Source organism: Triticum aestivum, chromosome 2B (genome assembly GCF_018294505.1).
Source record: "Triticum aestivum cultivar Chinese Spring chromosome 2B, IWGSC CS RefSeq v2.1, whole genome shotgun sequence".
NCBI lineage: Eukaryota > Viridiplantae > Streptophyta > Magnoliopsida > Poales > Poaceae > Triticum > Triticum aestivum.
In genome coordinates this window covers 1,932,580-1,945,541 of record NC_057798.1, presented here as the reverse complement: position 1 = coordinate 1,945,541, position 12,962 = coordinate 1,932,580, and the positions used below count along the sequence as shown (strand labels likewise).

The window sequence follows — 12,962 nt, the reverse complement described above, 5'->3', positions numbered from 1 at the left end:
CCGACTTTCAGGAAAATGGGTACCCATGTACATACTTCCTCCGTTCCTAAATATAAGTCATTTTAGAGATTCCAATAAGAACTACATATAAATGTATAAAGACATATTTTAGAGTGTACATTCACTCATTTTGCTTCGTATGTAGTCCACATTGAAATCTCTAAAAAGATTTATATTTAGAAACGGATAAGTACATGTTTACCCCGCCAAAAAGAAAATGCACATGCATGTCTCTTTGAACCTTTTCTTTTACGGAAAGGCCAAGGGCCATATATCAAGTTGCACAAACCCCTACAAAAACACCGAAACAAAAAGACTTCCGCACTCCGAAGACTTCTAGTCTTCTTGCTCTTGCATTAACCGACAACGCGCCGTGCGCAAAGCTCGTTGTCGCACCTGGGCCTCTTATCAACCAAGCAAACTTGTTCAAACACATGAGCTTGCTGAAATACCACAACTTGTATAGGAAGCGGCTAGCTAGAAGTCGATGTGGACCAGAAGACGTTGGCGGCCATGGTCTGCATAGCAAATCGCCGCACCGAGAAAGAGACGTTGCATAGGACATGTAGACACACCCCAATTCCGTCCAAATGGAGTCGAGGAACAAAAATCTCACATGTTCCGTGCGAGGCCTTCAGTGGCAAGCCTTCAACGGTCGGAACTCTATTCAGAGTTTCAAGACACACCTCCGACAAACCCACATAATAAAAAACCAGACCTAGAGAATCATATATAGGACACACCATCTTCCACACCCCCCCCCCCCCCCCCCCCCCATAGTGATACAAACAAGCACTGCCGGAAATAGAGCCAGATTGGGTGACCTTATTTCATGCCGATGGCAATTCCATCGTATCAGCACCGCCGATTAGAAAAAAAAACCTAAATTTATTTGTAGCCGTACCACCACCGAACCAAAGCCCTTGGGTCCAGACGTCTTTCCGAACTGAACTAATGCATCCCAAGTCATAATTTTTTTGACTACATTGTGGTCCTGGCATATAAAATTTGGTAGAAAAAAATACCATTTGTGGGCTATAGGGAGATCAGAAAATGATTTACATTACAAAATGTAAAGGTACGAGTTACAAAGCATATTGTACAAAGATTCAATTTGTGATCTTTGCACGGGTGAAAAATGGTCATACTTTTTTTTTTTACAGAAGGCTTCTATCAATTATCTGCATCTATATTTCTTTTTCAACTTTGGAACTTAAAACTGTGATTTATGTTAAGCTTCATAGAAGAGTAATACAGCCAAGTCCGGAACCAACATTTTCCTCTCTTTTTTTTTTTGAGTGCAGCCTCACGAGAACCGCTCATCACTAACTGCATCTAGGTCAACAGAGAACAAAATATTATTGCTATCGTCTGGACCCTTACTTACATTTCGGCATGAACAATAATGATCTCAAATTCATACATTTGTTGCTCATGTCTGTCAGTGTTCACTATCTGCAAATACTAAATTAGCTAAGGTGGAAACTTAATTTGCAACTAGCGACCTTGGCAGACCACATAGAAAAAATGCGTAATAATAATGCATGGGTTTGGTTAACATCACTTCACCTCCCCAACCACACCTCACCTCACTTCACCACACTGCACCGCTAAATAGTCAGTAGCCTACATGCCAAGCTACAGCTGCACTGAGTGTTGATGAAACATGTGAGCACACATCACTTTGGTGTGTGAGTGAGATTCTGAGATTTCAAGTAGCCCTTCCTTCTCATAAACCAACTAGCTAGTCCCCATGAGATACTTTAATGCCAGCAGCTAGGCACATTCGTGAGGTTAATCTAGCAACCCATCCATCATTCCTTCGCCGAGAAAACACAAAGAGAACATTTGTTTTTCGATGCATCGAGAGAAGGATTTTTTTTTTACAAACCAGAAAGTGCCACGAAAAAACAAATTACAGCGTTATAGCCCACGCGGAGTGATGCCGCAAGGCCCACCACCACTGCTGTCATCCATGTACGCCGATCGTGTCGTGGGCGAAGAAGTGCCCTTTGGATGGCCGGATACAACCAGTCCATGAAGTCCTCCTTATTGATGGAGAGCTGGGATGTCGACCTGATCCACAAAAGCACCTCGTACCACAGGGTGCACGAGAAAGGGCCACAATTCATCCAACCTTGTTACAATCTGAAGTGAAACAAAAGAAGAAGAACGGTGACATGAATAATTAAGCAAATATTCAAGACTAGAATTTGAATATTTGAACATTTACACATCCAGATTAAAAAGAGATGAGATTTTGTATCGAAGGCTAACTCGATAGTGCGTGACATGACTCTTTTTAGACGGAGATGCCCATTGATTGGCACCCACTACATTGAACAGTTGTGCACACTCCAGTTATAGTTCACAGAGATGCATACAAAATTATAAATGATCCTTCAAGCCCACTAATCTAAGAACATAGCAATGAAACTAATATCCAAAATTAAACAGAAGAAGCATCGAAGTGGGGGTGTTAAGTCAGACCTAAAGATGCCTAGTTGAAAAACAAATTGTTGGGAAGAGATCTCGTTCCTCCCTCCCCGAGGCGCTCCCGCGGGCGCCCCCGGGAGGATCCCTAGCGCCGCCTCCCCCCGCGCCCCTCGCCTCGCCCCTCCCTCGCCGCCGCCGAGGGCGTCGCTGGCCGAAGGCCACGTGGTGCTGGTGGTGGCGGGGCTGCTCCCTTCCACGTGCAGATGGTGGCCGTCGCGGGACGCCCCTCCTCTGCTCGGTGGTGACGGCCGTCGGGCCGGCCCTGCTTCAGCCCACCTCCCTCCTCATGGCGTTTTGGTGGCTGGCGGCACCGCCTCCTACCTCGCCGGCATAGCCGTAGGGATCCCACGCTCTGGATCGTGCTGGTGGCGGATCTGACCCCCAGCCCAGATCTGGACGGTGTGGTGGTTGGCGGTGGCAGGGGCAACCGGCGGCCGTGTTTAGGTGGTGGCGCTGCAGTTGGAGTCCGTCTCTTCGGTGGTGGGGCTCCAGCTGGACCTGGCCAGGGCACGGTGGCACGGGGTGCTGTGGTGGTGGTGTTGCGTGTCCGATTTGCCGACGTTTGGTGGGAGGGTGACGCAAGTTGGGGCATCAACCTGGCGTGGTTGTTGCTCCAGCTATGGGCGGCGGCGGGAGGGGGGTGGCTCGGTTCTCTCGGTGTGGAGGCTTCCATTCATGCCGGCATCACGGCAACTCGGTGGGCCGGCTGGGACGACAGCGGCTAGCTTTCTGGCATCGGCTCGTCTGTAGGTGGCCCATTTTGACCTTCGGTCCCCTCCTCGTCGTCTGGTTGCTATCTTCGTCGAAGGTTCGGCCCTCCCCCAACAATGGTCCATCGCTCGTCTCGCGCCCGGCAACAGGACCAACCTCGTCTCGCGCCCGACAGCAGGACTGTGCTCGTCTGCGCCTGACAGCAGGACCGGCCTTGTCTCGCGCTCGGTACCCCGGACGGGTCGATGGAGGCCAGTTTTGGCTGACCTATTGGGTTTCGGCATTGGGGGCAGCCCGGGGGTGCGAAAGGCGAGCCCTTTCCACCCGTATCTTTGGTTGGGGTTGCGATGGGTCTCGAGCGAGGTGGTGTCAAGGTATGGGGTGCCGGGGCGGCGACCCTGGTGGTGGTTCCGCGCTGCTCATGGGCAGAGCGCGTGGTTAGGTGCCGCCCGATGGACATGGACGTGTGGCGTCCGATGGTGGTGAGTGTTGGCTGGGGTGAAAACCTGATCTATCTTCAGAGGGACCGGTAGTGGCGAAGCTCGTTCCCTTCTTGAAGGCATCGTCGCGGCTCTCATTGCCCGTCGTGTTGCTCTAGGGGAAACTCTGATCCTCGGGTCGGGCGGTAGCGGCGCTTTGGTGTCGTAACCTTTCTGAAGGCGCCGCCTTAGAGCACACGGTTCATCATATGCGGCTTCATCTTTTCGCGGTGGCATGCTCACGGTTGAGGACTCCGGTTGCTTTGTAGTACTAGGGGTAGTGTTGCTGCGCTCAGCGCCTTTGTATCCTGCCTTAGGTGTGTGCGTGTGTTGTGATGGAGTGCGTTTGTATCTGAGTTGTGGTCGGTCGGTGCTTTATATATAAAGCGGGATGAAAGCCTTTTTTTGATAAACATGCCTAGTTAAGCCCCAAATTAAGTAAAGCCCTGGTTCATGCTCATCATCAATCAGTTAGGCGCATCTCTTGGGGATTAACTATGAGGTGCTTGAGATGATGGCTTCTTAATTTCTTGATGTATATAAACTTTACCTACCCTACTGGCATTACACTCTGCAGGAAGAGTTGAGCAACGATCATTACTCCTTCATTACATTAGAACTAGTCTCCAGTCTCCATCTTGCCAAGTGTCAACAACTATGAACCTTTGGTTTGTTTCTATTTGGTATATCCATATTACAAAATAAGAAGACACTTCTTTGCTATTTTAGTTATTTGTCAGGTTTTGCGAACTTGGCTCGTTGTCAATTTTGTTCACAAGATATGCAGCACTGACCTACCAATGACAATATTACTATGAATAACTTTGTTTAAATATTTATAGAACTTGACATAGTTTCATTTAAATAATTATTTTTTAGAGGAGAATTGTGATATCACACTATGACTATGAACGACGATCTGCGATGGATGGGACTGCAAACATCTGTAGTGAGTAGCAAGTAGCAAGAAGTAGTAGGAGTGGAGTGGAGTGCTTCACACTCTCAGCAAAGTGGACTTCACTTCCACTGGCATTAAAGCAAGAGCAGCCACACTCTCACTGGTTGTTAGAGGTCGTTGGAACCTACTGCCCGGTGGGCCCTATGACTGACTGCCCCATCCAAGCATACATGACCATGGCACACTGAAAATTGCTACGTGAACACACTATCTTACACCAGCACTGCAGTCCCGTTGCTTTCATATTAGAGGAAATGTTTTGGGGATATACTTTAGAGATTCTAGTGTGGTATTTGGGCTATCGCATTAAATAACATAGATGCTTCTGTTGTACCAAAAGATTAGTGTGGTTGGACTTGGGCTTAAGTTTGTACTCTGAATGTCAACCTTGAGCACTAAATTAGTAGTAGAGTACAAACCATTTGTACCACCCTCATATCTGCTAATATCCTATGACATTGGATGGTGTACTATTTGTTTCTTCTCCATTTTTTTGGATCAGAGGAGATTCTAGGATTATCTCAGTTAAAGCAATGATTTATTATTTGTTATCATATGACATTGGATTTATTATTTATTATCTCAGTTAAAGCACCACGAAAATAATCTATCTTTGTGCAAGGGAAGAGAATATTTGCATGTATGTACGTGTGTATGTGTGTGTGTGTGTATGTATGTGTGGTTAGGTTGGGCATTGGTGATCTGGCTGGCTGGCTGCTGTTGCTCTACCACCAATAAAGGAATGACTCACTCCCCACACCTTCCACCCCCCCCCCCCCCCCCTGCTTACTTTCTTCAACCTCCAATCCAACCCAGCTCACCTTCAAATATGCTCCAACATCTCATTCAAAATGTTCTTCCGATCCCGTGGAGGAGAATTCGTCGCAAAACTCAAATCTAACACCATTCGAATTTCAATGATGCCGGAACTCTGTCTATCACCTGGTCCGCCTGCCTTTGCATCGATCGGTGCACACGAGATCGCCAATTGATTGTCGCGGCTGATGCGGACTCGCGGTGTGTTGCTCTCTGGGTTCATGGGCTTGATGGCCGGCTGAATTTGATGTGTGTTAAGTATGAACTGCTAGTACTAGGAATGATGGACGTGTGCTGTTGAAGGAAGATTGTTGGACAGCAACCACTTAACACTGTGATTAGCTGGGAGACTAGGAGTGTTATTAGTGGCAGGTTAGGGAGGAGGGGAGTGTGGTGCGAGGTGAGGCCGTCCGTGCGTGCTGTGGGGTCACTGACTAGTTGAGGAGGGAGGCAACATGTTTAACTACCTGGCAGGCTGACAGGCCGGCCCCACACCCGCAGGCAGCACACCTGTAACGTACTGGCCCTCCACTCCACTCCCTCTCCCTTTCCGCCGGGACGTGCGTGTCCTCCTCCGGCTGGCTGTCCGGCCGGCCTATCAGCATTAGAGCATTACTAGTAGAACCCTCAAACCCTCAAACCCTTATAGCAGTTTTAAGGGTTGAGAAGTGCCACTTTTTGACACTTTTAAGGGTTGAAAAACAGGGGCAAAGACTAGAACCCTCAAATCCAACCCTTAAACTGCTTTAAGGGTTGGATTTGAGGGTTCTAGTCTTTGCCTCAACCCCAACCTTTAAAACTGTCATTTCATATATCACACATTTCATCATATGACATATCACAAATTCCATCACATTTGACATAAAACAATAATCATTCTAGTTTGCTCCAGTTCAGTTGAGTATTCAAAATTGGGCCTACAAAACTAAATAATCCCAGAAATAAATCTGGGATGTAGATATTAGAATGAATTATGTATCAGCATACTTTCTTGAGAAAATGTACTGATCAGCGGTCTGCATAAAACATACAAGACCGAGGAGCCCAAAAATGTATCTTTTGAAACTCTCAATTACTTGCATACTTATGCACAGGCTAGAATTAAAAAACAATCATGGAACCTGAAATCAGAATATAATTGTTCAGCCATCTTCATGTGTAAATTTTCTGATTATTATTGAAAGAAGTATAATTTGAGATGGAAGGATGTGCTCCGAGATCATTTAGTTTATACTGTAGGAGCATAGGACTTCTAACTTGTTGACTACAACTCTGTTCTTCCTCACATACCCCAGTACCAAGTTGAATCAGAAACCAACTACTGCAGCTACTGAGCTTCCACTAGTTCCTGAACTTTAGAAGCAGTGTTTGTATTGAGCCACAGCAAACTGTCAGTTCAACGGATTATTCACAGCACAAAGGATATCAAATCTAGAGGCAAACCATCTGTATATGCCCAAACATAAATGAACAACAACACATGTGGTTGACAAATCGATGCCATGCCAACTGATCTACCAAATTTGCACATTCACCAAAACTAATTAATACGGCACCTAAGATACCCGAAGAAACTGGGCATAAAACATGAATTCACCAGCTCGTGAGCCGGTCCAAGTTTATCAGACGAGGCAGGGACGGGAGACTGACCGTCGCACTCGAGGTCACTGCCGGTGTCGACGGGGCCGAACTCGTCCACAGGGGCGCGCAAGGCGTCGACGTCGGGCGCTTGCAGCGAGGCACTCTGGACGAGGCCTCGCGTGCCGCGGGAGTGGGCGCCGAGCAGGTTGGGGTTGGCCAGGACCCCGAAAGCGGAGTAGTTCTTCACGACGCTGCCTTCCGCGTCCCAGCTCGGCACGTGGCCGTCGGCGGCGGCGGCGAGCGCCTCGGGCAGGTCGAAGGCCGGCTTGAACTCGCGCGGCTTCTTGCGCGGCAACCCCACACGGTCGGGCGGGCGGGGGCGGGGGCGGGCGAGGCGGGCGGGAGCGGCGGGCGCGGCGGGCGGGGGCGCGGCGGCGGCGGGGCCTTCCATGGCCGGCGCGGCGGGAGGCGGCGGGAGCGGAGGAGGAGCGGTTGCCTCCCGCGCGAGCTCGGAGCGAGCGATGAGGAGGAGTGCGGGTTGGGGGGAGATTTTCCCCTCGACCCCTACTTCTACAGATTGCAAAGTGGTTTGAGGGTTGGACCTCTAATTTTTTTACGGGTTTGAGGGTTTAGAGGTTCTAGTCTACGGCGTTTTTTCGGCGAAAACGGTAAAAAAACTAGTAGAGCCCTCAAACCCTCAAACCCCTAAAAGTAACCGTTTTTTTTTACAGTTTTCGCCAAAAAAACGCCGTAGACTAGAACCTCTAAACCCTCAAACCCGTAAAAAAATTTAGAGGTCCAACCCTCAAACCACTTTGCAATCTGTAGAAGTAGGGGTTGAGGGGGAAATCTCCCCCCAACCCGCACTCCTCCTCATCGCTCGCTCCGAGCTCGCGCGGGAGGCAACCGCTCCCGCCGCCTCCCGCCGCGCCGGCCATGGAAGGCCCCGCCGCCGCCGCCGCGCCCCCGCCCGCCGCGCCCGCCGCTCCCGCCCCGCCCGTCCCGCCCGCCTTGCCCGCCCCGGCGCCCGCGCCCGCCCCCGCCCCCGCCCGCCTAACCGTCGCCGACGTGGTGGCGGCGACCCACGTCGGGGCGAAGCGGCGGCGGGCGGGCCTCTCCGCGCCTCCTCCCGCCTCCCAGGCTCCCGCCCCGGCCCCCGTCCCTGCCCCGGCGCCTGCCCCCGCCACGGCCGCCGCGCCCGCCCCCAAGAAGAGCCGGCCGAAGGCGGCCGGCCGTGGGCCTCGAGGGGCCGCCAAGGTCGTCGGCTCGTCCCCGGCCGTGAAGAAGCCGCGGAAGAAGCCCGCCGCCGCGGCCGCGGTGCCGCCCGCCACCGTCGCCGAACCTCCTCCCGCCGCGCACGAGGTGCTCGAGGAAATGGCAACCCCATCCTCGTTCATGGACCTCCTCCAAAACGCGGAGGTGGACCTCGGAGCTCCGCCTCTAGACCCCTTTAGGGTTGGCGACGACTTGGAGGAAAAGGAGGAAGATGAGGAGGACGAAGAGGATGACGAGGAGGAGGTGGCTGAGATAGGGGTGGAGGCATTCACCGCCGCTTCCCGCCCACACGCTCGGTCGACAAGCTACACCGAGGCGGAAGATGTCCTCTTGGTTCGTGCTTGGGCAGCTGTGGGAATGGATGCTACCACCGGCACCGATCAAACCGGTAAACTGTATTGGCAAAGGATCGAGGACGTCTATTGTAGGATCAAGCCGAAGAATAGTGGGTTCATCCATCGCACTTTTCGGTCGCTTCAAGGCCAGTGGGAGTTGATCAAGCCCGCTTGTTCTCGTTGCAGTGCGGCCATGGACCAAGTGAGGGATGCACCACCTAGTGGAACCGTGGAGAGTGACTATGTGAGTACATATTTCTTCACTATTTTGATTATGTGTGTGCACTATGCTATTGGTGGGTTCTTATGTGATTTATGTGTGGTTGATAGGAGACAATTGCCGGCTTGAGGCACAAGGAGATGGCCGCTTCCAAGGGCAAGCCATTCCAATTTAAGCATGTTTGGTCAATTCTTCAAACCTTTGACAAGTGGAAGTTGAGGGATCAAGAGACCGCGCCCAGGAAGTCGGCAATGCTAAGGATGGACGATAGTGAAGATGAGGAGGAGAGGAACGTGGGCAAGCCCGAGGGAAACAAGAAGGGCAAGTTAAGGGTGAAGATGGAAGAAGAGGCGTCAAGCCTAAGGGAGAAGATGGACCACATGATGAAGTCAAGAGAGGAACTGACAACGAAGACATTGGAGATGAAGCTTCTTATCACCGAGAAGAAGAAAGAGGTCAAGCTTGCACAAGTTGAAGCAAAACGTGAAGAAGCAAAGCGCAAGGCCGAGTTGGAGGAGAGGATGATCAAGCTCAAAGAGGCAACGGTATGGAAAGAACTCATGGTGGAAGAGAAAGAGCACATGATGATGTCCAAGAAGGACATGGATCAAGACCAATTGCAATGGTGGAAGGACTACAAGGAGGACATCGCGGAGAGGAACATGATGTTCCGTGTTGCGTCCTCTACTTTTCGAGGTGACACTCCGATGAGTAGTTGTGGTGATGGCGGTGTGTACGACTCCACCGGTGCCGATGGAGATGCTTGATGGAGCCCGCTTGTGGTCTAGGAGATGGCGCCGAGGTGCAACTTTTGGTGATGGTGCCGATGAGAGGAGGAAGATGATGATTTTGTGATGTAAACTATTAAACCATGCATCAATGATTGTCATTTGGTAGTTTGTTTGGAAGTTGATTGTGTTCTTGTTGTCATAAATTGTGAGATGTCAAATGATAGATTTAAAGGTTGGGGTTGAGGCAAAGACTAGAACCCTCAAATCCAACCCTTAAAGCAGTTTACGGGTTGGGTTTGAGGGTTCTAGTATTTGCCCCTGTTTTTCAACCCTTAAAAGTGTCAAAAAGTGGCACTTCTCAACCCTTAAAAGTGCTTTAAGGATTTGAGGGTTTGAGGGTTCTACTAGTAATGCTCTTATATATAACTAGTCATCAGCCCGTGCTACAACACGATCTAGCATCTAAAATAATTAGATGACTTTGTCTTGCAAAAACACTACTTGTAAAAGGCAGGTTGTTAGGAATACCAAAACTCAAGGCCTTGTAGGCAGTAAGGGACTTTTGAGTGAGAAATGGAGGATTACAATCGGAAATTGTATTTCACCAACATCATAGGATATAATTTTTCTCCTCCAAGTTTTGGAGGAATCGGACGATGAAATCGGATGTCATGCAATGTTTTCTATAAGAGTGTGAATATAACTTCTATCTTTATCTATTTTCTCTTTTAGCAGGTAGCACATATTTTCGAGGTAATTCATGTATTTTTTCCTATGCAAAATTTAAACACTAATTTCAAAGCAATGCATGCATTTGATATTCTTGTATTGTTCGACTGGCCATGTAATTGTAATTTAGTCTGCCAGTTTAAAAAAAATGTGTTCCAAAGTGGCCCTGTATATTGATTACGATATACTATAGTAGATTAGAAAATATATTGTTTCCCTTGGTTTACTTCTAACACTTCAGTTAATTTTTTATTAGACTTTTCATGTATTTATTGTTATGAGATTGACCTACAATATTTCTGGTGACAATTTGACTAAAATATGAATTATCCTAATTTTGTGTGACCTAATTAAATACAAACTATATTTAACATTCTAAATGAAGTATCGTTTTTTGTGTGTTCTATGTGACATCTTTGTATTTTATTTTGGTTCCTAGTTACACCAAACACAGCTTGTGGATATTACATATGGCTGTATTTTTTTATATCGCATGCAATTTTTTTTAGAATAATCACGTAAGGCTGTTGGAAGGTAGAGGCCCAACAGCTTATAGGATGTTCAGATCACATGGGGCTGTTGGAAGGGTGTCTCAGACGTACATATGGAAATAGCTAGGACTCTTTTTCTATCACATAAGTAGAGAAATAGGACTCCTTTTCTACCACTTTCGTATAGAAATAGGACTCTTTTTTCTGTCATGTTATCTCAGCCGCATAATTATGATCCGAAAGCTATTATTAGGCATTTTCTAGAGTTAACGTGGAGGCTTCAATGGTGCTTCCAATTAGTAAATATAAGATATAAGATATAAGATCTTTCCACATAATAATAATAATAATAATAATAATAATAATAATAATAATAATAATAATAATAGTAATAATAATAATAATAATAATAATAATAATAATAATCTGCTCTGATAGTATTGGTCTACCTATCTTTGTCAAATGGATGGTATTATTCTTTTTCCTCTACCGGATTTTGGGAAAATGGGTACTCATGTGCTTAAATGTCTACCCCGCAAAAAAAATGGTACATACATGTTTCTTTGAACCTTTTCTTTTACGGAAAGGCCAAAGGCCATATATCAAGTTGCACAAACCCCTACAAAAACACCCTAACAAAACGGCTTCCGCATCCCGAAGACTTCTAGTCTTCTTGCTCTTGCATTCACCGGCAACGTGTTGTGAGCAAAAGCTCGTTGTCGCACCCGGGCCTCGTATCAACCAAGCAAAATTATTCAAACACATGAGCTTGCTGAAATACCACAATTTGTATAAGAAGTGGGCACGTATAAGTCGATGTGGACTAGAAGACGCTGGCGGCCACAATCTGTATAGCAAATCATCACCCTGGGATAGAAACGCTGCATAGGACATGTAGAAACACCCCAATTCCGGCCAAATGGAGTCAAGGAACAAAAATCTCAAACATTCCTCAACGAGGCCGATAGTGGCAAACCTATAACGGTCGGAACTCGATTCAGAGATCCAAGACACACATCCGACAAACCTACATAATAAGACCCCAGACATGGAGAATCATATCTGGGACACACGATCTTCCACATGTCTTCCAATGATACAAAGAAGCACTGCCGAAAACAGAGCGAGATTGGGAGACCTTATTTCATGCCGACGTCAACGCCATCATATCAACACCGCCGATTAGAGACAAATCCTAAATTTATTTGTAACCGTACCACCACCGAACCAAAGCCCTGGGTTCATATGTCTTTCCGAACTCAACTAATGCATCTCTAAGTTCTCAACTTTTTTGACTGCATTATAGTCCTGGCATATAAAATTCAGTAGAAAAAAATATATCATTTGCGGACTATAGGGAGATCAGAAAATGATTTACAGTACAAAATGTCAAGGTGCAAGTTGCAGAGCATATTGTACAAAGATTCAACTTATGATCTTTGCACGGGTGAAAAATGGTTATATTTTTTCTACAGAAGGCTTCTATCAGTTATCTGTGTCTATGTTTCCTTCTGTAACTTCAGAAATTTAAAACTGTGATTTATGCTAAGTTTCGTAGAAGAGTAATATAGCCAAGTCAAGAACCAACATTTTCCAATTTTTTTGAGTGCGGCCTCACGAGAACCGCTCATCACTAGCTGCATCTAGGTCAACAAAGAAGAAAATAATATTATTGCTATCGTCCGAACCCTTGCTTACATTTTGGCGTGAACAATAATGATCTCAAATTCACACATTTGTTGTTGATGCCTGTCAGTGTTCACTATCTGCAAATAATAAATTAGCTAAGGTGGAAACTTAATTTGCAGCTAGCGACCTTTTCTCTTACCAGGATCAACTGCATTTAACCACCTGGCACGGGTGGTCAGCGATCTCATCTCAAAAACTCATCTCAAAACTGCATTTACCCGGTTGAGTGATTGGTTGATTGACAAATTAGCTTAGTAGCACAACTGGCAGACCACATAGAAAAAATGCCTAATAATAATGCATGTGTTTGGTCAACATCACTTCACCTCCCCAACCACACCTCACCTCACCACACTGCACCACTAAATAGTCAGTAGCCTACATGCCAAGCTACAGCTGCACTGAGTGCTGATGAAACATGTGAGCACACATCACTTTGGTGTGTGAGTGA

At 47.4% G+C, this 12,962-nt stretch overlaps 1 protein-coding gene across 1 annotated transcript; it reads right to left on the bottom strand.

Moving 5' to 3' along the window:
• Positions 1-1,838: 1,838 nt before the first annotated feature.
• LOC123047638 (uncharacterized) lies at positions 1,839-7,979 on the bottom strand. Its single transcript, XM_044471225.1, has 3 exons — positions 7,853-7,979; positions 7,111-7,434; positions 1,839-2,148 (listed from the first exon to the last, which is right to left on the bottom strand). The coding sequence occupies exons 1-3, from the start codon at positions 7,977-7,979 to the stop codon at positions 2,129-2,131; spliced, it is 471 nt and encodes a 156-aa protein (XP_044327160.1). The 3' UTR covers positions 1,839-2,128.
• Between the last annotated feature and the right edge of the window lie 4,983 nt (positions 7,980-12,962).